Raw genomic sequence first — 26,221 nt, forward strand, 5'->3', positions numbered from 1 at the left:
TCAGATGATGCTGCTGCTGCTCTCCTTTCTTGTCACCCGTTGTTCTAGATCTCACATCCAGGTGCTCTCTGCTTCTCAGTGCTCACACTCAACTTGGACGGCACTGCCATTAGAGCACACACACACACACACACACACACACACACGCACACACGCACACACTGTACTGTCACACAGACACACACATCCCACACAATGAGGGAGATATGGGAACATCACACAACACATTGCTTAGCCACTTTGTTTAGTAAGCCCCGGCATTGTCAAAGAGCTGGGTGGGAAGAGAATACAGATAGATCCAGAGAGGACAAAGAGAAAGGGAGAGGGAGAGGGAGCGGGAGAGGGGATGGGAGGAGAGGAGAGGAGAGGGGGAGGAAAAGAGGGGTAGGCTGGCTGGCTGGCTGCCCAGAATGAGACAGAATGGGGTATATGGGGAGGGCTGTGGGGCACTGGAAGGGGAGGAGGGAGGTGTGTGAGTGTGTGTGTGTGTGTGTGTGTGTGTGTGTGTGTGTGTGTGTGTGTGTGTGTGTGTGTGTGTGTGTGTGTGTGTGTGTGTGTGTGTGTGTGTGTGCGTGTGCGTGTGCGTGTGCGTGTGTGCTACACATCTTGGGGAATAGTTCATTGTTCGGCGATGAAAACAGGTGGCAGGAGGATATCTGAAACACACACACACACACACACACACACACACACACACACACACACACACACACACACACACACACACACACACACACACACACACACACACACACAATGTATTTTGTAATGAAGTGTGCGTTCGTACAATTTTGAAACAGCAACACAACAAAATAAAATACCTTACAGATTAAATGTGCTCGCTTTCTATACCTGTGATGTGACATGCTGCATGCATCCATCCTGCCTAGCCCTGGTCCTGCTAGGATCCGTTGACACACTTGAACCGCAGCCATGCTGCTAGACAGACAGCGACCTCTAGTGGGCGCATCTAGCACAGACACGTGATTTTCAGTGTTGCCAAGTCCACTTACTATAAGCTTAATTGGGCTTGTTTTCCTGTAAAGTCGTGTGTAAAATTTGGTTGTTGCCGTTTTTTGGGCTTGTTTCTAAAGTGTATTTTGCGCCAGGGACCCCCGTACCACATGTGTCTTGTTAAAATGGTCGTTTTTCAAATAGCCGATGCATATGTGGCCTAGTCGCTTCTTTTGGGCTTGTTTTCATAGACCTGGTTGCTTGTTTCTTTCGCAAAATCTGGCAACACTGGTTTCCATGACAATGCGTGTTGTTTGAGTATCAGTGAACAGGATGGTTGTGTGAGTGCTGCTAGCCGTTACGTGCTACCTACTCACTTTCTCTTCTACACAGCTACGTACATATTTACTGCATATAACAAAGTGTCCACCATATTGTGCAATGGTAAGTAAACGTCTACGTTCAGTGTAACGCGTTAACGTGGATCAGTCGAAGAAATACATTTCTTCCAACTCATAATTTTAGATAGCCAACAGGCAGCTAAGGCTAGCCATGGTTCTGTAGCTCTGAGTGCTGCAAGTGAACGCACAGTAACATATTATGGATTGTGAGCCATGCTTTTTAAGTTTGTAAAAGGCTAGCTAGCCCTATAATGTCTGTGATCTTACATACGTGTATGTAAGATCACAGACATGCTAACTTAAAATGAGCAACTTTAGCCCCCCCAGCTAATGGAGATGAGTACACTTCGATTAATTGAATACATGGAAACAAGTCATACTTTCTTGGGTTTATCCTTTTAGCATCCTTTTGTATGGAACTGTACCTCTGTGATTTTTTTTGTTGCAAACTGTTAGTAAAGTTAACAAAGTATTAAATGAATCAAGTACTAACCAACTACTAAATCATTATTTATTTGCAACCAATGCAGCCACCCAAAGGCAAGGGCGCAAACAAGAAACCTAAGGAAAAGAATCCTACGGTGATCGATGGCCTTTCCACAGAAGAGATGTCGAAGGAGCAGGTAATATTGAGCTCATTGTATATCTGTTCAATGGATGTATTTGGATATCTGCGTAACATATTTCTTTGTTCAAAGTTATTGAGTAGCAGGAGCACTTAGGCCATCTGTATGAAGCATAACATTTTGGATCATCTTCAAAACATAAAACATTAAGAGGATGGCACATTAACACACACACACACACACACACACACACACACACACACACACACACACACACACACACACTCACTCACAATCCACACATTTTATGTTTTACACTTTTTATGCCTGTAACATATGCATTTTGATTATCCTAGAACCCCAGGAAGTTAATATATGAAGTAGATGATTAAAAGATGCACAAAGTTGACTGTTGCCACAAATCACGTGACACTACACTTCTGTATTGATTGGAAGCTGGAGGAGCACATTGTGCGCCTCCGAGAGGAGCTGGACCGAGAGAGGGAGGAGAGGAACTACTTTCAGCTGGAGAGGGACAAGATCCACACATTCTGGGAGATCACCAAAAGACACCTTGCAGAAAGAGAGGCTGACCTGAGGAACAGGGACAGAGAGATGGAGGATGCTGAGGAGCGTCATCAAGTGGAGATCAAGGTAAGGATGAGCACATTCCTCCTCTATTGTCAATTTGTCAGTGCATGCAGCGTATTTTTAAATTGGTTACCATTTGACATGGCAAAAGAGTTAGAGAAATGTTAGAGAAATGTAGTCCACCACACAGCTGAATACTCTGCGTTCATTTTAAAAATGATTATGTTCCATCAGGTGTACAAGCAGAAGGTGAAGCACTTGCTGTACGAGCACCACAACACTGTCTCTGAGGTGAAAGCAGAGGGCGTAGTCTCTACTAAGCTGATGCAGAAGGAGCATGCCGAGCTGGAGAATGAGCTCCGTAAGGGCATGCGTGTTCTCAAGGTGGACCTCAAGGAGCAGGACCTCTCCAATGAAAGCCTATTCAAACATCAAAAACTGGTGAGTAGGTACCCACAATAATTGTGTTACCATTAAGACAACCAAATGTATTTTTAAAACCATGTTTCACCCATCATACATTTCTTTCTGCATTTCAACATCATTGGTAGCCTGGAATCCAGACTGATTCGCTCCATTCGGCGAAAACAACAACAACCGCTGAACGAGCGCCTCCGTCTGGATTCCAGGCATCATTGGCACACACTTCTAGGCTTAACTGTATCATCTCCATCTCAACAGAAACACGATGAAGAATTAACAAAAACAAGAAACGATTTTGAGAGACAAGTCAGAGGTGAATGAACCATGTCCATCTGGGTTGGGTTCAAATTTCATTATCAAAAACCTGTTTTGGAAGTTTTAATTTTGTGTAAATTTGGCAGAAATCGAGGCCAAGTACGAGAAGAAGATGGTCATGCTGCGACAAGAATTGGATCTCCAGAGGAAAAGAGAAATCAAAGAGACAGAGGAGCGAAGTAACAGCCACATTGCCACCTTGAAGGAGAACCATGAGAAAGCTTTCAGCAACATAAAGAACTATTACAATGACATAACACTCAACAATCTGGCTCTCATGAACACACTGAAGGTAAGTTATGTTGAAAATAAACCATGATGATCCCAGGAAGGTCAATGATCTTTTAAATATATTTCAAATGCATGCCCCGCCCCCCAGCTGCAAGCAACTTAGATGCTATAATGCTATCTGCATCTTAACTCTTTGACTGCCATTGACGAGATTTCTCGTTTTTCTCCGCATGGCCAAGCATGCCGTCGACGAGATTGACGAGATTTTTGAAAAAAATTAAAATTAAAAAAGAAAAAACAATTTTTTTTTCCAATTTTTTTTAATCACAAAGGAAGCAGGAGATAACGCGATGCGAAGATTTTCTGCTCCATTCACTTCAATGTTAAAAAATAAACGGAGACAAAATTCACAGTTTACCTATTTTTGCAATGTTATTCTCTGGCAGGGAAGGGGGTAGATGTGTAAATACTCTGGCAGTTAAAGAGTTAAGTTGCTGTACCAACCCTTGACAGCCCATTCATAAAACAGAAAAGTCTGATTGTAGTAAGCGACTTTAAACTCACCAAGATTGCAGCTATACGGAAAGCTTGGATTATCTTCTTTGTATCTGTCAAGTCTTTGTTTCATAAAAATCCACCTCATAGGTCATGTTATGACCTACTTTCTGTCAATAAATTCTGTGCAGTGATTATTTTTCAAAATGTTTGAGTTAAGAAGCACTCGTTGGAAATCACTCTGACTCAACGGTCCTGTGTAGCCCCCCTCCCCCTCCCCCAAGCCTCACTAGGGAATAGTTGGGCTGAGCACTGCAGTTTTGTGTTTTATACATCAACAAACATGGCATATTGATGTTGTTTAGGAACAAGTGGAAGATATGAAGAAGAGAGAGGAGCGACTAGAGAAGGAGATGGCGGAAGTGTTGCTTCAGAACAAGCGTCTGACTGAACCACTTCAGAAAGCCAAGGAGGAGATGGCTGAGCTTCAGAAACAGCTGCTCAATTATGAGAAGGACAAGGTCTCATTGGCGGTGCGTTTACCACTTAAAACCCAAGGGTCTTCATTTTATTGAGCATTGAGCAGATGAAACCGGCTCTGCTTGTTGACATGTTGTAGCCTACATTTCCGTGTATAATTACATGCATTACATTACATTACACATGACAGCATGCATTACAAGCACAAGAATTTGATTCGTGATTTTTGTAAAATGTCACTTGAGAGAGAGAAATGTGGGTTAAATAAGGTGTTTTATAAATTCTTTGATTCTTTTTTTGGTTTCCTGAGTGATCATACTTGTGGCTACCAGAGCTCATGTACATTAATGGCAATAACTCTTGACAGCATTCCAAGGCACGTTTGAAGGTTGGAGAAAAGGAGATGAAAGATCTGAAATGGGAGCATGAGGTGTTAGAGCAGAGGTTCAGCAAGGTAAAACGCTAACACATGTTTTTTTCCTATTAATTCACTAGCACCAAATAATGCAAGCTGAACTGTGTGTGTTTGTGCATGTTTTTCTGCATATACTTGCCTATAGACGAATCCACAGACGCGCTGCCTGTTGGCGGCCATTGCTGCGGTGTCGCGGTGCGGAGCGTTGGACACCGCAGCTATGGCTGCCTACAGGCAGCGCGTCTGTGGATTCGTCTATAGGGTTGGATTGTGGTTAAGTCCCTGCTACATACTAGCGTCATGTCCAGGGGTTGTACTTGTACATCAAGCTGCCTCACGCTACAGAAACAGGAGATAGGCTCCTGCCCTATGGGCCTCACGGCTCGACAAGGCTACTTACTTGCTTATACAGTATGTGCTTATTCTCATGTGTGCATCTGTCCATTTGTGGATAATGGTCGCAGGTCCAGACGGAGAGAGATGAGCTGTACAAGAAGTTCACCCAGGCTATTCAAGAGGTGCAGCAGAAGAGTGGTTTTAAGAACGTGTTGCTGGAACGGAAGCTGGATGCCCTGACAGACAACCTGGAAAAGAAGGAAGCTCAGCTAAATGAGGTGCTGTCTGCCTCCAACATGGACCAAACCGCCCTTGGTGTGGTCACACGTAAAGTTGAGGTACTATAACCACCTTGTGTCTCTTCCTTTGTTCCTTTATTATACGTACATTGGAACACGACTAGAAAGGTGTGCTGAATGGAGCACAAATCTCCGCCAAGAGGTATGCCCTAATATAATAATGATTAAACTGTCTGACGAATCAACAAAAAACTGCCTGTCTGTCTGTCTGTCTCTCTCTCTATGTATTTGTGTGCATCAGTAGGCAGGCATGTAAACATCATCTGTTGTATATGTTTAAAATAGGACAAATTATAAAATATAGTTTGACATAGTGCTTTCATGTGGTGTTAGATATATAGTCTACACGAGTTTCCCACCATGAATGCCATCGAGTCAGGAACATTTGAAAATGTTGAAAATGTTCTATTACAGCAGTAAAATAGTAGAAGTTGTGGTGTAATGTGTTTCTCATACGTCTCCTCTCAGCTTCTTCCTCAAGTAGGAATCTGAAACGGGGGATAGTACTGGCCGCTCCCAAACTACACATGTTCGCACACGTCATATGTTCTACTTCGCTTGGGGAAAAAAAAATTTTGATTAAGCCAACGCGCACATGAAAGCAGCATCATACTGTCTGATGTAATAAATTAAAACTGTTTCTCTCTCTCGCTCGCTCACTGTGTGTGTGTGTGTGTGTGTGTGTGTGTGTGTGTGTGTGGGTGTGTGTGTGTGTGTGTGAGAGAGAGAGTCAGTAGGCAACAGAAGCAGGCACATGCAAAACAAACACACACACATAATCATAATCTTGGCGGAAAGCAATAATTATCCTTCAGATACACTTGTGCCTTTTGAATTATAATTATTGTTTGCTATTGTTACTTGTGCATGCTTATTTGTGGCCATGTACTATTATGTATGCTTGTTCTACTGTCTTCACATTGGTACAGTAATCAGTTAATGTGTTTTTTTTTACATTTAGGAAGTGTTGGACTCCAAGAACACTGCTATCAAGGGATTGCAGTATGAATTGGCTCGTGTGTGCAAGGTGAGTCAGTCTTTTCTCTGTGTAATAGCTTCAGGGTTTTACTTAGTTATACTATTGGTAGTGGTGTCAGCTTGTTTTGTATTCGATTTAGAACTGTCATCTTTAAAGGAGACACCTTTCTGATTGGCAGGCCCATAATGACATGCTGCGGACCTACGAAGCAAAGCTGAAAGCCTTTGGCATCCCTCTGGAAGAGCTAGGCTTCAAGACCCCAGAGTGTATTGTAGCTGGGCAAACTCTGGGACAGGGTCCTGCAAGCATGGTCTCTGCACCCCGATGAGAAACCAATTTATCCTCCAAAAGACTTTGACCTCCTTGACCCCCTTTGATCTACTCTGACACTTGCATTATTTTTTGTATCTACAAATAAACTATTAAAGCACCTTACTTTAGCTTTCTTTGTATGCATTATGCTGATAATAAACAATATGAATACATTGACTTCTATAACTAGGTGCTACTGTTTTCATGATTGATTTGCTGAGATGTTTGTCCTCTGAAATACATCCAAGTTGAATGGATGTATGAATGGTATGTGTGGTCAACTCATAAATTCCAGTATATGATGCTTGAGTTTGTGAAAATCACAGTTATGCATAGTTCAGTACTGTTTGCCCATGACACTTGAGAACCTGCAGGTGGCACTGTGCTACAACTAAAGTGTATAAATATGAACTGCACAGGAATAGACCTTCAGTCCAAATTACTGTATATTCAGTCACTGCTCAGAGACTGCTCTAGTCTAGTCAATTTCAAGGACCTCAGAGGGCTGACTCTAGCAAAGTACTCTTTAATTAAAAATATATTTCATTAAATTGGCAGATCTACAAGCTTTTAGAGTATAAATTAGGCTCAACGTTTTGTCTTGTTGCAAATCAGTTTTAACTAGGCTACAGTATTAGAATTGGGAGAGGCACATACTGTAATCAGATTAACTTTCATTGGCATGATGACATGCAATCATGCATTTCTGTTGAGGCCAATAGACCCCTTAACAGACGACGTCATACTGGCTGCGTGCAGCCAGTATGCGCGCAACAAAACCCATTATATCAGGTCTCGTTAGGACGCGTCTCACTAGCCAACACACACAAGAGGGGGTTGGGGTGTGCTGAAACCAGTGCACCCCGAAACAGGTTGGGAATTGATTGCGTGAAACAATCACCTGTGCGTCCAGGCTCAATGTTAGTAAACAAATAATTGGTCTATGATACCAATGCCTTGTGGCCCTTTAATCACATATCAAGCAAAAAAAATGGCCATGGGATGAATATTAATCTATAAAAAATCTATTGTTGATAGCCAAAATGGAATGACCATGTAGGTTGCAAAATCAGTTTCCAAGCAGAAACAAAACAAGCACAATAGTTTACCGGGTGCACAGCTCAACAAGACTCAATGTATAAAACAAAAAATAGCCAGAACTCCGAAGTCCTTAAGTTCTGGTATATATTAATGAAAATTAAAGCATGGCATAGACATACATGGACGTGCGGTTGACGCCGAAATCTGTCTCCCCATAACAAATCTTGGGTCTGAAATTTAAATACAAGATTGTACACCACACAAACATTGCAACCAAGTCAGATTTTCTTAATTTAAGAACCATTGTTATTAAAGTCCAGCCATTCAGGAAGACTAAAACAAAACATGCGTGTTTTTATCTCAAGAAGATTGGACTATTGCAGTGTTCTTTTTAGATCTTCATCAACAGTCATTCAGAGAGCTATAAGTCGATGAAGAAAGAAAGAGTAACCCCACTCTTGATCTAATTATTCTGCACTTGCTTCTATTATATTTTAGAATCTTTTATGAAGTCCTTTAGTTTGTATACTGTATGTAACAATTGGAATGTCCTGGCTCCCTCATACACTGTATGTCAGAATCCCTATCATGTTTCCCACTCTGTCAACTGTGGCTCTCTATAGCACAGCAGGTTTAGCTAAATATGTCCAAGGCCACTCATGATGAACATTTGGACTGTTGCCTTACTCTATCATTCACTCTTCACATACTGTACATATAAGTCAGACATTTTAAGCATCGGTTGAAAAATGTTAATTGCACCAATTCTCCATATATGATGTAGTCTCTATAGTTTTGTATTTGTTGGTATGGTATTTATATTTTATTTTTCATAATTAGGTTTAAATTGTGTGCTACAGTCTTTATGTCCTTTTCATTGTCACAGCATATTGAGATACTTTATTGTATTAAACTTTTTTACTTTATTAAAAATGTAAACTATGTTAGTGTAACTATTCCTGTTTATTTTGTTAGTTTCTTTTGCATTCATAATTTTTGTGTCACTGTTTCACTAGTTTTGTTGTAAAGTGCAGGTTGAAATTCTTCACAAGCTCACCTGCACTAATAATTAATGTGTTTATCCAATACCTATATCAGTGCATGGTTCTCAGTGTGGGGTTCTTCATTGGGTTACAAATGATTGACAGTTAGTAACCCATGGATGGATTATGGACCAGGTTAGTGGGGCCAGTGCCCAGGGGTCCTTGACTACTAGGGGCCCCTGGGGGGCATATATTTCTTTTACATAAATATATATTAAAGATAGGTTAACTTTCATGTGGGCCCCTAAATAGCCATCTGACTGACAGGACTAATCAGATTTCATATTATGTTAATCCTGTATGGTAAAATGTCTACAGGTGCTTTCTTGACCCACACATGCCTTACAACTCTAGTAGTGTGTTTGCGTGCCTACACCTCTGCCTTTTCTGGGTAGCATGTGGTTGTGGGGGTCCCTAGAAGTCTGTGACTATGAGTGTGTACAAATATGGAACCAAATTGTCCCTTGTTGTGGGTCCATTTGTACACTCTCAGAGTTGTCCCAGACATAAATAACATATCAAATTGGGGTCTGTGGCCTAATGCATATCAAGCAAGGTCCTTGGAATTCAAAGGGTTGAGAAACACTGAATATGTCACCTTCATTTTGGTGTGTGATATGTGTAATGGCCATTCCCCATACCAAAATGAGCAGATCTTTTCAATATAGTAGAGCTATTTTCGGGGTGCGACGTCATACCATGAAGTATATAATACAGTGGTTCTCAGAGTGGGCAGGGTCCGGCCAGGCGACCACTAGGGGTCCTTGAGAGGGTTCCAGGGGTCCCCAGCTAAATGTGTTAATATAGCATAAAAATCAATTTAACCACTTTAAACCTATACTTGGCAAGCTCACATTGTGTGGCATTTGGACCGTTGTATCTTGTAGATCTAGGCTATATCATTTGTTTCGATAAAAACGTTGCAAATGTTGAAAATATTCTCTGGTGGTGGTCCGCAGACAAATACAAAGGTTTTGGTGGTCCCTATAGGCTGATGTTGTAGTTTGTTTTCCACTTCAGGTTAAAAAGCTACTGCAGGGTAAAAACATGGCAGGCTGCATAATCACTGTAGGCTAAGCAACACAGCTGCAGCTAATCAAATTCATAATGGACGTGTTAGATTTTAGGTGTGTCTATTATTAATATGTTTGGTGCAGCTGTGTTGTTTACCAGTCTGCCATGTTTTTAATCTGCTGTAGTTTTTAATATGAACTGGAAAAACAAACTACAAAAATAAGCCTGGGGTTTTTCATGCCCCTATTAATACCTTTTTTGTATTTGGGATCACGGCATATACAGTCATCCCAAATACATAAAAAGGGTATACAGGGTTCCAAAAGGGGTTTCATGCCCTTTTAACGTGAAAAGGGGAAGGCTGCGAACCACTAGTGACGCGTCTAGCTTTACGAGATTTGGTCAGTGTTGCCATGTCCGCTTATCATAAGTGACTTTGGGCTTGTAAATTATTGGTAGTTGCGGGTTGCTTTTTTGGGGGCTTGTTGCATGGGTCGTGACTGACTTAGCCGTTGTCGTGTGGACAGAGAGATTTTTTTTAAACAGGGCCGTGTAGACGCGGAGGTTTTCAAAAACGAAAACGAAATATCTACGTTTATGAAAATACCCGTGTACGTGTGGACGAAGCCTTTAAAGTGTTTGTTGCTTTGGGCTTGTTGTCTAATTTGTTTAAACCGGTGGTTCTCAAACATTTTCATGCCAAGAAGGACCCCCAAATTAATATATATTTAATATTTGCAGACCTCACCCAATCTTCTGAACATATTTTGTGCCAGCCCAGAGAGATTCCCATACAAGATTTAGTGGATTTGAAAATATTCCAAAATGTACTTTTTTTCAAGACTTTTCTTTGAAAATAGCAGATCTATAAGCTCAGAACGCATTGCATCGCGGCGCGTTGTGAGCTTGTAGATCGGATTTAAATAGTGCGCATGTGGCTTCTTTTGGGCTTTTTTTCATAGACCCCCATGCACTCCACACAATATACTTGTTGTTTGTCATGTCTTATAAGTTATGTTTGATTAATATTATTTTAGGTGAGAACCTTGTACAAGCCCTATATGGATTTCCTTTCTCACGTGCACTTATGTCTATTAATAATGTTACCTTTTTACTCTTTTCTTTATTGTGCGAATAAATAAAACAGACCTGGTTGCTTATTTCTCTCGCAAAATCTGGCAACTCTGGATTTGGTCCTCGTCAGCCGCCGTATGGGGCAATAACAAGTGTCTTGACAAGCAGCTGTTGCTGTGTGTTCATGCTACCTTCTAGCACGGTGTTCAGCGCTGCTACCATGTGCCACCATCTGTCTACAGCTCATTAGCGTTCCAACGTGCAAACATTACTTACATTAGTTGTTGAGGAACATAATCTGTGCCATATAAAGAAAACAATGGAGCCCGATACGAAGATAAATCATGGTAAATGTCTGCAGATGACGATGTGCTGTTTGTTGCTAACTCCGTAACATGATAATTATCGTATGCCCGATGAAGGGTACGTGGATGAGGATAGATGTGTTCAACGTTGCTTTAATATCGTCTAACAATGTTTTGTCTGCTTTTTTTCAAACTCGCCAATGCCTTTTTACCACAGATGTCACGAAATGGAGCATTCGAGAGAAAGTTTGGGACTACATTGAAGAAAACAACCTGGCCAACTTCCCAAGGCCTGTTCACAACAGAATCCCAAATTTCAAGGTAGAGATAACTCGGAGGTTTTACTTTTTTAATACCGTCTTAAATCGGCAGTGTTGTGACTTTTGATAAGTATTGTCACGAATTGTAAGTGGTTGTATGGAATACCAAAACGCTCGCCCTAAAACACAGTCGCCCCGGGGCAAATCCTGCGGTATTCACCTGGTATTCCGATACTTAACCTCAGTAAAAGGGTGCCAAAACCTAACCTTATTCCTAATCTTAACTTCAGTCAAACCATGCCTAGCTCTAAACGTATTTTTAAACTTATCCTCGGTAAAATAGATACAAGAATATAAGAACCGCTGGTCCGTCAAAACATGGGCCCCATGTCATGGGGGCGAGCGTGTTTTGGGGCGCGTCTTCCGGTTACCATCGTGAGAACAACTGTCAAAACATAGTCTACACACAACACTCCCGAATATGCAATATAGCCCATAGGTTAGTGTTAAACATAATAAAATGTGAATATTGAAAATAATAGGCTGATAAAGTCAGAGTGTACAGTGGTTACCAGGACGACCACGTTACATCTGTTGTTATTTTAAAGGTAGGGTAAGTGATATTTTTTGGTTAAAACAAAATCATCTTGTTAAAAGATTAAAATACTATATTCTGATAGTAATCATTGCTATAGAGTGTTTTTTCAATAACAGATGTCTCCCTGTCTCTCCAGCTCTTTAATAAACAGAAAATACATTTTTACAGTGTCAAAATCTCAGCCAATCAGGAGAAAGTACCCATTCTAAGCTTAATTTGTATAGTGTTCCAGTTCCAATGTTGTCAGCTCATTTCTTAGTGTCATCACTTCCAATTTCACTTGTTTAATCTGTATCCTGATTGAGTTCTCTGTCCTGGTTAGATAAAATTCGAAATTAAACTGAAACGAAAATGCATTTTCTGTTTAATAAAGAAGTGGAGAGACAAGGAGACTCCTAATACTGAACAAACACTCTATAGCAATGAGTACTATCAGAATATAGAGCTTTTTAACACTTATTTTAACCAAAGCAAATCACTTACCCTACCTTAATATTGTCTGTTTCTTGGGGACTACAGGAAATCGGTTACCTTGGTAACAAAAATGGCCATCCTTGCAGGCTGCAGTGCTGCCCATCACTACCAGATCACCTAAATCAGTTAAAAAAGTGTTATCTTAAATGTTCTAATAAGTTCCTAGCATACTATAAACCAATGGTTCTCAAAGCGGGGGCTTGGGACCCCCAGGGGTTCTTGGTTTATGATTGATAGTTAGGAACCAAATGGATACTGTCAGAGTTATGGGGGTCTGTGGCCTAATGCATACCACACTGGGGGTTCTTGAAATGAAGACGTTTGAGAACCACTGTGATAGTCTTAAATTTAGGGGGGGTGCTGAATCCAACTCATGATGTTCTAACTGCAAAGGTTCACAACACGCATACCTGAAACCTTCTCTCCATGTGCATTCATCCATCTTACTGTATGGTTACTGACCAGGGTGCAGTTCAAGCATGTGACAGGCTCGCAGTCCTGCAGGAGTTCAAGTCCAGCCAGACCGTCAAAATTAACCCGGACAGACCCCAGCAGCAGGCACGGCTCCTCACTCTGGATGTAAGTTACTCACCCCATGCACCCTTTCTTTCTACTCAGGGTGCCCACACAGCCTGTGCCAGAGTGTCTGAGCTCGATGTGTTCACCCAGACAGCTGAGGTGAAGGTGGATCCAGATAAGCCCCTGGAGGGTGCCCGGATGGCAGTGCTACAGGTAGCCTTGCAATGGGGGGCGGGACCACCATGTCTCAAGGATGAGGACCCACCTAGACCTGGTTCTTCAGTGTAATTTAACACCACAACAGAAACCCCAGGACTTTTTTGTGTTATCGTTTTAGCCTTAACGTCTGACTGTACCACCTGCCGTTTACACTTTTGATTAATAATGTATTAAATGAATCAAGCACCATGTGGCACATATCAAAGCTTCTCTGATGCTGAATTAAATGTACAGTATAGCTCACCTTCCATATTCTAATACCGTATCTCCAACCAATATAATATCAATGTGAATGCCTCGCACCTAATTTACGGTATCCTTCTCTTAGGCGGGGAAAACCTTGTTGGTCCCTACCCCTCGTCTTCGTACTGGTCTGTTCAACAAGATTACCCCTCCTGAGGGAGCCAACAAGGAACAACTACGTGTGTGCTCTACCTCTCAGGTTAGACCTACTTCTACATACAGCTGTTTTCTCTCGATTAAAAAATTATAATCTCTTGGAATATTACTAATGCCAGTTTGATGTATCATTACTAACCTTTTCATGATTCCAGCTCATCCACTGATGTACATTTTGTATTTGTTTTAGCGAAGTCACCTGGTTCCTTTCCTCTCTTTCTCAACCTTATTCTCTAGGGTGTCAAAGAGTTCAGTGTGCCTGTTGGCTTAGATGCTAAGGTGAAGGTGGACTTGTTGGTAATTGGCTCTGTCGCTGTGTCTGAAAAAGGTGAGAGCCGGTTTAATTGTGTTTTTGGCATTCAACATGGGAATAGAAATGTCATTTTTAGCCTTCGTGGACCGAAATTGCACATTGCAGATATGACAAATAACTTGATTATACAAAGAAATTACTGATATAAAATAACTTGATACTTTCAAAATATTTTAAAAGTAGTGGAAACAGCCAATCTACATGCTCACAGCGCATTGCAAGGTTTTGTGAGCTTGTATATCTGCTATTTCCACTACTTTTTGAAAATGATTGAAATTATGATGATTATGCAAAATAATTGTGATTATCTCAAATAATAAGCAGGCGATTATGTAACAATTGTGATAGGCTTAAGCTCCACTCCAATGTCTATATTCTTAGAAAAGGGGTGTCTGTGACTTGAGTCACTAGCGCTGAATTCACACCAGCAGCTGCAAGCGAATGTCTGTAGTGCGAACATTCACAAAATGCAATAAAATGGGCGTGTCCGAGGTGTGAGTGACGCTCTCGTAAAAAGTCAGTTGTGCTCCAACAAGAGTTCCACTACTGCTAGCACAGCTGCGCCCAGCTGGGGAGCTCACAGGAAAGTAGAAGAAGTATATGGACACTCAATGCTAGTCTCTGGCAGCTTGTTTGTAAAGGATTTATACATTTTACAGGCCATGTAGGCCTATTTCTTACCTAAAATTTTGGTTGCTCCGTCTTAATTTTAAGATCGATTACCATTTAATCTACTATATATATATATTATATCCTACTATAATTCTAGTAACCTCTGTCTGTTTGTCTCTCTGTAGTGGTAGGTGAAGCTACCCGGTTCTCCTCACTGGCTGGACCAATTGCTCTGATTTTGCACACAGCCATTGACCATTACCATCTGAACACAACTGTGAAGCCCGTTTTTCAATTTCATCAAATCTCAGCTTCTTATTAGCGTTTTTGTGTCAAACACTGTCGCCATGGTTACGGGGCTGCCCAGCTATGGGACGAACTGCCTCCCGGGTTGCCAGATCATGTGCGCTTATCCCCCCACGGCTGCGCTGCGCCGACCGGGTATGGTCTAGTATATATAATTTATTTATTTATTTAAAAAAACAATCTAAACTGTCCCTACTTGGCCTGGACCGCTGGCGTAGCTAGGCTATGATGTAGCCTGGCGTCTTGGGTTCGAGTCCCAATCCCGACGGCCTTTGCTGCATGTCTCTCCCCAAAATAAATCTTTAAAAACTGTCCCTACTCGGCAGTGTTAATTTCGTTGAGTAAGACTAAGACGAAAAAGACTCGTCAACGAAGCTTTTTCAAAGACGAAGACTAAATGAAAGGTATCCAGTGAAGACGAAGAGTGAGACGAAAATATAATGGACACGTTAGTCAACGAATTAGACGAGGCGAGAATTTTAGGCCGGGACGAATGGAGAAGAGATCCAATCAGAATTACTCTTTTTGTGGGACTAGTTGGGAAGGGATCCAATCAGAACGATCCTCATTGTTATGTTAGGTTGATCCACCCGGAAGCAGACCATATTAGGGGCCAGCTTGGACGCTGCAGGAACGCAACCAATAAAAAATCACAACAAGCCGGCGCACAGGGTTACACGATACAGGAGGAGAAAAAAGTGTATTTAGTTTATTTTTATTTTTTTTGTTATCGACGCAAGTCGCGTTATTATTCCCGTAATTTTCGTGCATTGTACATCCCAAAAGAGAATTTATTAACCACGTTATGGTGCTGTAATGACTTATTTTCACAACATAATATAGCGTCTTTTTTGCTGGGGGATCACTTCTGCATTTTTCTTCTTCGATGGTGTAAACAATGACTATGTTGCAAGATTACTGAGAGAGAAATAAGCAACCAGGTCAATGAAAACAAGCCCAAAGAACTAAGTGACTATTAGGCTACATGAGTACTTTAAACCTATACGCAACGGCTATTTGAAAATAGACTATTTGGAAATAGCCGATCTACAAGCTCACAACAAATAAAAAGCAACTACCAATATTTACAAGCAACTTTACAGAAAACAAGGTCGCTTATAATAAGCATACAGGGCAACACTAGTTGTTGACGTGTGTGTGTTGTGGAACGCCGTCTTTTTGCATTTCTTTAGACAATCAAACACGTCTACATTAGCGTGTGTGTCACCTACATAGTCAATCAATATACCATTTTAAAGGTACGGGCCTTGTGATTAAAATTATGCAAACCATTCCAAGATAGCATCAAAACTGAAAGCTAAAATCAACGCCAAAGTCTGACATACACAAAATGTTTCATGAAAATAGCAGATCTACAAGCTCACAACACGTCGCACTGCAATGCCTTGTGAGCTTGTAGGTAGGCTATTTTGGATTTCTGCACAGGTGCAGGCCATAGCCAAATGGATTGGACGCTCAGGTTTATGCACTGACTGCATAACTTTTCAGGGAGAGCAGGCCTTATATTCATTTTATCTGAGATCAAGGTCATGTACTTATTTCTTGTCATTTGATACTAAAAATAAAACAAGACATGTTTCATATTACAACTATAAATCTGTAATGTATTGCACATTCAAACCTAAAATGTATTTGACAAAGACTAAAAGTCTAAAAGACTAAACGACAAAGACTTAGACTAAAAGACTAAGACTAAAATATTTTGATATTTAGTCTACTAGACTAAGACTAAACTATTTCAGAAGACTAAAATGGGACTAAGACTAACTGGTGTGTAATTCGAAAGACTAAGACTTAAAAAAGAATTTGCTGTCAAAATGAACACTGCTACTCGGTCCAGAGGAGTGCTTCCACACAAATACACTATTGTTCGTCTGCCGGTCGTGTCCATTGTTCTAGCTGGACCCAAAAATAACGTTTACTTGACTAAAAAAGACTATGAAAAACAAATTACATGTAAGTAAAGCAGTTTACTCTCATTTAGACAAAGAACTAAGTGTAGTAGAAGGTAATTTGAGTCTCTGACCAATGCCTTACACATTGTTATTCTTCGTTTACTGTGCTAAACCTTAACTTTTTAGATTATAAAGTGTATACTGTAATGTCTGCTTTGGCAGCAGCACAGAATTTTGCACTGTGGTTTGTGACATCAAAATTGGGAACGTGTACGACATGGGAAACCCACAACTTAGTGAGCTTGTGCTATGTGTGGTACTGTAGCTAGCACGACAAGACACTGTTTGGAATATTTGACCGAACACATGGCAATAAATGGGGCAGATGTGCTTAATCGGATCCTTGATACTCCCCAAGGGCTCTTCTGTGTTCTGCATCCTGCAAACCTTATCCATCACTGACACAACAGTGCATTTTAATCCTTAATGGTGACTTAATGTATATTTGATTGTGTGCTGGTTTCGCACACTGAAAATGGCCAATCTACAAGCTCACGCTGTGACTTGTGTTTGTCTATTTTCAGTGCGTGACACCAGCACGCAACCAAGTATAACTTGGGCATGACTTTCAAAATGCCTAAGAAAATTGAAGCAATATTGAGATCATGACATGTTTATGACAAATCATGCATTTTCAGATGGCTGTAAAGGTACAAACAAAGACACATGGTTTCCATGATGCTTTTATGATCTTCTGGGTCCTAGGCTGTAGACATTTAATAAGGTTCATTTTTCAAACACAAGACATCTCTGTTGCCTCTGCACTAAAATACATCTGACCTTTTGAATAATTCTTGGACAGTGATATTTTCAGTTTCTCCTCCATTGAAGTCCATCCATAGTTAAAGTGTTCTCTTTAATATTCAGCCTAATTTTCAATTCTTTAATATTCAGCCTAATTTTCAATTTAGTGCATATAGAAAGAATGATGGCTAAGAATATGCTCTTGTTGAAATGGTTCTGGAAGACAGTCCATTCTGCATTCATTGTTTTCATTACCTCTGGCTTCTATCTATCTTGCTCAGGCTATCGAATTGGAAAAGGAGAGGGCTACGCTGACATGGAGTATGGCATGATGGTCTCAATGGGGGCTGTGAATGAGTCTACTGTGGTGGTTACTGTTGTCCATGATTGCCAGGTAAGTTCACTTATGTTTTAGAGTTCCGAAATACAAAATCAAGTCTCTTGCTCCCCTGAATAAAACTTTATAACTGTTTGTTGGTGGAATAGACATGCACTATCCTAGGAATCAAAAACACCTGCATGCTCAATAAAGATACATTTAATAGGCAGGCAACATTTCAGTCAAGGACTGAAGAAGGTCCTTGGCCAAATGTTTCCTATTAAATGTATCTTTATTGTGCACGTGAAGACAGTGTGTGGGGTGTTTTTGATTCCTCAGAGTTATGAAAACGGCATGTCATCGGCATGTCATATCTATACTCCCAAGTAGAGCTCTTAACTGGTCCCCCGATAACGAAAATACCCGACAAGACCGAGACCTGTACAGGTCAGGATCCGTGTCTTACCATAATCACTCGGACCCGGGTCGATTCCGGTTCTATTATCTCGGACCTGTTTATCATTTATGTATAATACCCAATGTGCACGTGGTGTGTGCGATCATGGATTCCTTTTTTATCGAGATGAAAACATGCAATTCAATGTCATTGTCTCTTATTATTTCATTATGGAATAACTGACATCTAGCCTGTTAGAAAGGCATTTTAGGTATGTCGGGTCCATAAAATAATAGGTCGGGTCTGTAATAGCCTATCTCAGAAACAAATCGTATCTTGAAACAAACTGTCCGGGTCGTTTTTTAACTCTTTGACTGCCAATGATCATATTCATTCAGTCATTTTGCTAAGGTGCAGCCTGCCAAAGACGAGAATGTCGAGATTTCGTCTTTTCAGTGGTTTTCCACTAGAGGGTGCTGTTCGCTTGCCTATGAGGTCACCGTTTGGCTCCCAGTGAAGCAGAGAAGCAGCGGGTCACGTGATCGCAAAAAAACTAGCCCGTTCACCTCCTTGTTATTCGATATGGAAGAATGGCTTTTTCTGTTTGTTGCTTTTTGGCGAAAACGGCCTACATTCAACTATGGGCTCGCTTCCCCCCCCCCGTCCCCCCCCCCCCCGTCCCCCCGTCTTTTAAAGTGGGGATTGATCATACTGGAGATGAATATTCTATAATTTTTCAAAGGTTAGGGAAAATCGCTGGCAGTGGCGTTACACATTGTTTTATTTCTGGCAGTCAAAGAGTTAAAAAATGTCTGGTCCACTCAGATCTCTGAACCAATTTCACTGGGTCCATCCGGGTCGGGGTCCGTCATTTGAAAAAGATCTCGTAACCAGTCAGGTCTCGGAACAAAGCTCCCAAAATAGTTGGAAAGTACATTTGTTTTGCAGTGATTTGGGTGCTAACAGATGAATACAAATCTATGCTGTATTTCTTGGCAGTACTGTGCATCATCATACGTAAGTATTCTTATGTTTTAATGACACTACATTTTGTATACGTTCTTTATACAAAATGATATACAGATGCACATAAAGAACTGGAGGAATATGGTTCGAATCTAGCTCTGCACTGTCATTAGTGGGGATAAAAAGAAAAGGGGGAAGGACATTTTAAAATAATTATTAATGACAGAATGGGGTACGTATATTGTATATTCACTGAAGGATTACCTGTAAAGAACAGAAAAACCACACCAGATGGAAGCAAGCGCCCAGTAAATGTCAAAAACTTTGAAGGAATACCCAATCAATCAAGGAAAGTGGAGACCTTTTATTCCTGCATGAGAAATTCATTTTCAGCTTCACCCAGCTGTTGGCTGCTCAGATGGTTATGACGAGGACTCGGATTCTTTACTCATTGTGCATGCCTCCACAATGAGTAAAGAATCCAAGTACACCCCCCGTACACCCCGACACTGCAGGGCCTTCTTAATAGTCCCCATCTAGCCTGGCTTCAGCCCCTGAATCTCTAGCCTCGCATTCAGGGTCTGGTGACGCTGTAGAAAGGCTGGGTTTTCTCGGTTGAAAATCTAACGAGACCTACTTTGGCCACACCCCCATCTCAGAAAACTGCTGCACTGAGAGGGCTTTCAGACTGAATATGGAGTGAAACAAAATTTAAATTCAGGCTGAGTGTCAGGCTAGTCCCCATCATCTTTGAGTGTAATCCATATTGATCATTTATATTGTATAGCTCTAGTGAGTTCAACTTATATTTCTGAATAGCAGAAGTCGTTGGAGAATGTCTTATGAATGCAGAATGTTATTTAATTATCAAAACAAACAAGAACAGTTATTGCAAGTGTCTGTGTGAATGACTATAGCGAGAGCAGGTCCTTATAATGTGAGTTGTTCCCTCATCTCCCACAATAAAAACGTTCACGCTGCTGGTTCACGCTTTTTCCCCCTGGAGAAGGCTGTTTTGCTGCCCATGAACAAAAACAAACTGAGGCAGTGACCTAGTGATGGGAATTTGTTATTTTCACTCAAAGGTTTTGAGCTCTACATACTGTAGTCCAACTGATCTCCGATGGAACATTGTGTGCAATTGGTCTGACACTCGATGCACTTGCGATATTGTTGTTTCTGCAGTCTGTCAGCAATGTACTATTTTGAAAAAAGGTCGACTGCGGATTATCCACCTCCATTTATACTGTCCCTCATTGTTGCACACGGGCACCAGGGTCGTAAAATAAACGAGCGTAGGCTACTGTGACATCTCTCGTCTGTGGCATTAAACATAAATATAGAAGCTACAACAAACACAGCCAGATTAATCAATGGAGAGAGATGGGACACACTTTGTCCACTGTCGCCAGAAACGACAAAATATCCGAGACAAATTATGTGAAACCACATCGGACATTGATGAAAATAAACCGCAGCAAAGTATACAATTCCAGTGCAATTGACATAAACGACAACAATGAGGGGTCAGGCTACGTTTGTTTCCTGATAGAGTGAACGGAGATGGCACAACAAATTTCCTCAAAAAAATCTGTATCTGTACAATGCTGCAGCAAGATGCTGTGTTGATAGGCAGGGTGTGTTGGCCAGGCGCATGTCAGGAACGATGCAATTTGGGAATGCATGATCCACCAGGTTATGCAATAGCCATTGTACCTGTTGTTGTACCAAAGTCAGTAGGGTTCATCCTACAATCTGCCTAGTAGACTATAAGATGAGTGCAATATGACCATTAGACTTTGAGATATCTTGTGTCCAAGTGGGGTGGCACAAGAGGAAAGGCCTTGGATTCATGGCAATTTTGCCATGGCCAGATGCACAGCAAATTCAGTAGTTTTCAAGATATCTTGTTTGGGATCAACCAAAACCACTGACATTGCCTTGCTAAAAATGGCTAAAACAACTCCATCTCCTTTGTGTATATTAAGCACTTTTTATTTGTATATACTAAAGCCTATACACTGAGACTGAGTTGGATATTTTATAAATAGATGTATAAAACATAAATTAGATCCAGCCATTTTGCATAAGTACAGTTCATCAGTGCATCTTAAATGAAGTAAACCATAGGTAATACAGCTGTCCAAGGAGTTTTGCAAGGCAAGTTTATTTGTACAGGACATGAGAATACAATAAAAAAAAACAGTGAAAAATAATACAGAAAAATAAGGGACCAAAATTACAGCGCAGAAGAATAGTAATACAAAACTCTCATTCAAAGTAACTCAGTTGAACTTTTATTTGTACCAATAGGTTGTGGACATCCCAGAGGAGCTGATGGAAAGTCATGACCTGACTGTGGACTACATCCTGACACCCACTAGAGTTATCAAAACGGATTGCCAGCGCCCCAAACCAGAGGGTATCATTTGGACTAAGGTAACCAGAAAGAGCCGCTCTGTGTTTCTTGAATGTTGAGCGACTTTGATATCCGTTGATTATAAGGTTAACTGCATCTGCCGTTGTCTTTGGTGCCAAGTCCACTAACATTTCTCAACACAACTCGATGACCTTTTTCAAGTCAAGTGGGCCCTTTGTTCAGGTTAAATTAACTGTCATACAGGGCGATTGTCACAGTCTTGGGGCTATACAAGTGAACAACTTGCCACCTGATTATTCTTTTTATGCTAATTACGGGGATTTTTATTCGTAACCTCTACAAAGTTTCTACATAACCTCAGGGTCCCTTAAGACATCCACGTCAGTAAACAGGACCGAGTGACCTCACAGACAGGAAGGGCATGCCTGATCATCAAAGGCCCCTCTGCCTGGCCAGCATGGCTGTGCAGGAGCAGTGGAAAGCCAGGTCAGACAGGCCAGGGTATAAACAATAGCCCTGCATATCCTTTACAGCACCGGTTACCATCAAAGCACTTTGCAGACACTCTTTGAGGCCTGAGAAGCCAGGAGAGCTGTCTTTATTTTTAACTGCAAAGGGAAGTTTAATATCCCACCCCATCATGATTATTTGGTCACTGTAATTACCAGCAGGCCGTCATACTGTACTTCAGTATACTGTAGAACCCGACCATCTTTGTGGGCCGATATTGGCCGCAGCTATATCGGTATCAGCGTATGTTGTCCAATATGCACAGATATACACTCTTACAGAACATAATACATAAAGAGATGCTCCGGGTAGTATAGGAATTGATCCTTTTTCTTTTTTTAAATACTTGTTTATAGTTAAATTCCCATTGAAGTGTACTGTTTCAGTGCACTGATCTCATCCTCTTGTTACATATCTTCTACTGTATGTGTATACTGTAAGTAAGTCGGAGTGGGTTATTGTCGGTATCAGTGAAGAAAACGGGCGTCTATCCCTATTTCAATGTGCCTTACATGGCTATGACTGTGTCATAGTAACATGAGTTTGACGATGTGGTCCGCCCGCCGGCTGGCCGGCCCTCCCTTCAGCCAATATTAATATTGGTCAGGGTGTATATCCGTATTCAATTTGCTTTTTGATAGTAGCTTGACCAAAATGCGGTTCCTTTCACAATAACATGAAATATGCATGACTGTCTTCTGCGCTTAGCATGTTTATTAATAACATGTTTTGGGGTTTTAGCACTCGAATAACACCAATTTAGCCTTCTATCTGTTGCCATTATCCCTACTGCACCATCTGCTTGTTTCACGCGTCTACAAGTTGACTGCATGGCCCAGAGCATGACTATCTGTGTGTTGGCTTGAATGAGTCATTCATTTGCTGCATTGAGCCAGTTCAGTTTTGTGTATTCTCAGCTGAACACAGACATGCTGGAGAAGATCCCCATCCTGAAGACACTGCGGGATTTGGAGGAGCAGGCAGGCAAGGACGTGACACTGGGGGCTGTGCCTCCTGCAGGGGCTGAGAGGGCCCAGAGGAGGGAGCCTGGGCTCCAGGCTGATCATAGGCCCAAGAGGCAGAGCAGGCGCAGGCCAAGAAGGAACACACAGCAGGACGCTGAAGATGAATCCAAACAGGAGCCCCAACGGGAACAGAATAGAGAGGAGTCAGACCAGAAACCCAGACGACGCCCACCGAGAGTGAGGAAAGAAAGCAGAGGAGAGGGCAGGGAAAACGGAAGGTTTGAAGGCAAAGAAGGTGGTAAAGGGGAAAGCAGAGAAGGAGGAAAGATATTTAGACAAAGTAGAAGGGAGAGGAAAGAGAAGACGGGTGAAGAGGGAGGAGGTGAACCTGCGTCTCAGCGCAAGCTTCCCTTGAGTTTGACCACAGTTTACCTGGGAGGCATCCCTTCTGGGCTGCGTGTCAGTGAGTTGAAGACGGCGCTCAGAGAGAGGGAGGCGATACCGCTGAGGCTTACCTGGCAAGGAGCTCAGCACAGGGCGTTCCTGGATTACAGCGACCCCCAGGCTGCAGACGTGGCCCTGGAGGCCCTGCAGGGCCTCTCCCTGAACGGCCACAGCCTGCTGGCTGAGCTGGCCAAAAGCCAAAGGGGAGGCAAGAGACCTGGCCCACCCAATAGACGACCCAGACCAGCGACAGCTCCCAAGACTACATCAACACCAGTAGAGAGCACTGGGGATGACCATGCAGAGAGTCCGTAGTATAGAAATAGAAAGATACATAGCCCAACATGTATTACATGTGTAAACATGTTAAATGCCTTAAGTAGAGTTTGGTTTGTTTCTGTAATCTCTTTAGTTTAGTACAGTGAAACTTGACACCTGAAGTGACTGCTTATTATGCTGTACTAATGGGCATAACAAAAAAATGTCAAGTAAAAAAATGCAGTGCTTTATTCTGTTAATAGTGTATAGTTTGGGGAGTTTCCTTGCTGAAACGTGGCAGCTATACTTTAACTTCAAAGTCAATTGTACATGCCATTGTGGAATACATATGTAAGCATGTGTCATATTTGGAATAGCCTACTGTAAGCTTTTGCCTTGAATTGTAATGTATGTCTAATATAGACTAATGTGGCCTGGGTTGGCGATAAGGTTTGCTTGAGCATTCATAGCTTTAAGTAGGTCTATGAACATACAGGTAACGAGTCCGACTCTTTTGCCAAGAAAGTGTTCACTTTAATGCATTTTATTTCTTCACCCAAGAATGGCTCACTACTACCACCACAGTCATTCTCTAAACATCATTTTGCTTACTGTAGAACTGCTTAAGATGTTTATGCTCCTGGAAATCCCAGCCTAGGCCAACCTTCATTTCTGAGTTCAGATAAGTAGATGTTCTACTGCATCTTCGGTATAACCCATTTATACTTTTTGAGTTACGCTATATGTTACATAAGACATCACAGGCTTGTTTGTGATGCCCTCAGTTCAGGCAGTGTAAAAGGCCTAAAATACTCACAAAATACTTTTTACGATATTTTGCGTACTGAATAAACTGGATTTATGGAGTTAACATTTTTGTCTTTGTAATTTCCTCATGCAAATCACTTATGTGGATGTAATGGGTGTTATACTTTAAATGTGTCCACAATTATCCTTTAAATGTGTATATATGGTGCTCAGATCAGGTTGAAACCTTGCCCGCAAGTTTCGAGTAATGCATCATAGACACTATGTCATCATACTCTTAAAGATGACTGGCGTCACAGGCTGACCTCATGAAGTCTGAGATCCACATTGGATCCACAGCGTTACCATGTGGATCCACATGATTAGAATTATTCAACTTGAGTGAGCTGTACAACCTCAACGATTTTATTAGTATATTTTCAACAGTTAGAAAAATGACAAAGATGTGTGGAGAAAAAAAAATAGCATGGAGCCAAATTTTGACGTAGTTACAGGCCACATATTGCACACTGAACGACCACAACAGTTCTTCCTTACTACTTTTATCGTAGTCCAATTACTCAGCCTTAGTTTAGAATTTGGGGGAGGGTGTAAGGAGACATGCATGTGTGTATAAAGTTATCTCATTGCTTGTCTGCACATTAAAAACAACAAACTCTGAATGGAGGCACATTGCAATAGTACCAGCTGCCTCCTACACAGAATGAGGTAAAGTGATAGAATACTTTAGCAAGAGTCACCCACATGTACATGTACACATGCCACATAAGCAGGTCTCACTTTGATGAAAGTGTACCCCAGACTTTGTAATTTAAGTATATATATTCATGTTTATGCTCCTTCCTAGCTTGACGTGAACTACCTGGTAATTGATCACTAGGGTTTGCCTCGAGTCTGGGCTCATAGATGAGCACATTGCAGAGAGCAGGCCCCACACTTTTTATGGAGCTGTCATCCAGGCCAGGCCAGAGAACAGCTGTGGAGCCCCAGCAGGAATCTCACCCCCTCAGCCTTGCCAAAGTACTGCTCCCCACTTAATGTCATCAGCTCGCTAATGCATGGTCCCTCTGCTGTTGAGCCTACCGCCCTATACACCATGGCATGTTCATACAAGGAAATCTCATCAGGGTTCAGATAGTGGTCATGTTGCAAGAAAATGGAGCAATGCACATAATACAGCATACAGCATGTTACACTATAGCCTCACATAGATGTGAGACACCACATGTCTCACCAACCTTGACTGCGCAAAACAATACAATACCTGATGAGGTTGTATCTGAAATTACCTAGGAGGTATTTTGTCTTATTTACAACCGATGTCCATCAGAGCAGGACATAGTAGGCCTATCAGACTGTGTAGTGAGTGGCGAATTTTGAATAATTAATTTATTGCAGTTTTTTTTTTTTATTGTTGGGCTATACACCTGCTATTTTTGAATTGGGCACACCTATTGTTTTGTTTGCTTGCTTGTTTTTTTAAAACTTTTATGTATGCCCAAATGCATCCCTGAGAAACA

The 26,221-nt window shown here is 41.5% G+C and overlaps 2 protein-coding genes across 4 annotated transcripts; both read left to right on the forward strand.

The window, feature by feature from the left end:
- The first annotated feature begins 1,276 nt into the window (after positions 1 to 1,276).
- drc4 (dynein regulatory complex subunit 4) lies at positions 1,277 to 7,012 on the forward strand. The gene is made up of 11 exons (XM_084067397.1): positions 1,277 to 1,398; positions 1,886 to 1,978; positions 2,378 to 2,575; positions 2,747 to 2,953; positions 3,194 to 3,248; positions 3,337 to 3,542; positions 4,342 to 4,509; positions 4,824 to 4,910; positions 5,336 to 5,545; positions 6,468 to 6,533; positions 6,664 to 7,012. Exons 1-11 carry the CDS (start codon positions 1,396 to 1,398, stop codon positions 6,811 to 6,813), a joined length of 1,443 nt encoding a protein of 480 aa, XP_083923523.1. The 5' UTR covers positions 1,277 to 1,395; the 3' UTR covers positions 6,814 to 7,012.
- Positions 7,013 to 11,133: 4,121 nt separating this feature from the next.
- On the forward strand, positions 11,134 to 24,804 carry mthfsd (methenyltetrahydrofolate synthetase domain containing). 3 transcript variants are annotated; one of them, XM_084056745.1, is made up of 8 exons: positions 11,134 to 11,316; positions 11,492 to 11,595; positions 13,072 to 13,338; positions 13,673 to 13,786; positions 13,981 to 14,071; positions 17,976 to 18,088; positions 21,690 to 21,815; positions 23,184 to 24,804. In XM_084056745.1, the coding sequence occupies exons 1-8, from the start codon at positions 11,289 to 11,291 to the stop codon at positions 23,988 to 23,990; spliced, it is 1,650 nt and encodes a 549-aa protein (XP_083912871.1). In that variant the 5' UTR covers positions 11,134 to 11,288; the 3' UTR covers positions 23,991 to 24,804. The 3 variants fall into 3 exon arrangements, with proteins under 3 accessions (XP_083912871.1, XP_083912873.1, XP_083912872.1); XM_084056747.1 differs by having other exon boundaries at positions 13,072 to 13,185; XM_084056746.1 differs by having other exon boundaries at positions 13,225 to 13,338.
- The last annotated feature ends 1,417 nt before the right edge of the window (positions 24,805 to 26,221 follow it).

The sequence above is a fragment of the Gymnoscopelus microlampas genome (assembly GCF_963454915.1).
Source record: "Gymnoscopelus microlampas genome assembly, chromosome: 1".
NCBI lineage: Eukaryota > Metazoa > Chordata > Actinopteri > Myctophiformes > Myctophidae > Gymnoscopelus > Gymnoscopelus microlampas.

Bases quoted from the DNA above. Each gene is read 5' to 3' on its own strand.
- drc4 (XM_084067397.1), top strand. The intron at 2,576-2,746 runs GTAAGGATGAGC...ATGTTCCATCAG, and splicing joins GTCATCAAGTGGAGATCAAG to GTGTACAAGCAGAAGGTGAA. The intron at 2,954-3,193 runs GTGAGTAGGTAC...CCATCTCAACAG, and splicing joins TATTCAAACATCAAAAACTG to AAACACGATGAAGAATTAAC.
- mthfsd (XM_084056745.1), top strand. From the start codon at position 11,289: ATGGAGCCCGATACGAAGATAAATCATG. The intron at 14,072-17,975 runs GTGAGAGCCGGT...TATCTTGCTCAG, and splicing joins TGTCGCTGTGTCTGAAAAAG to GCTATCGAATTGGAAAAGGA. The intron at 21,816-23,183 runs GTAACCAGAAAG...GTGTATTCTCAG, and splicing joins AGGGTATCATTTGGACTAAG to CTGAACACAGACATGCTGGA.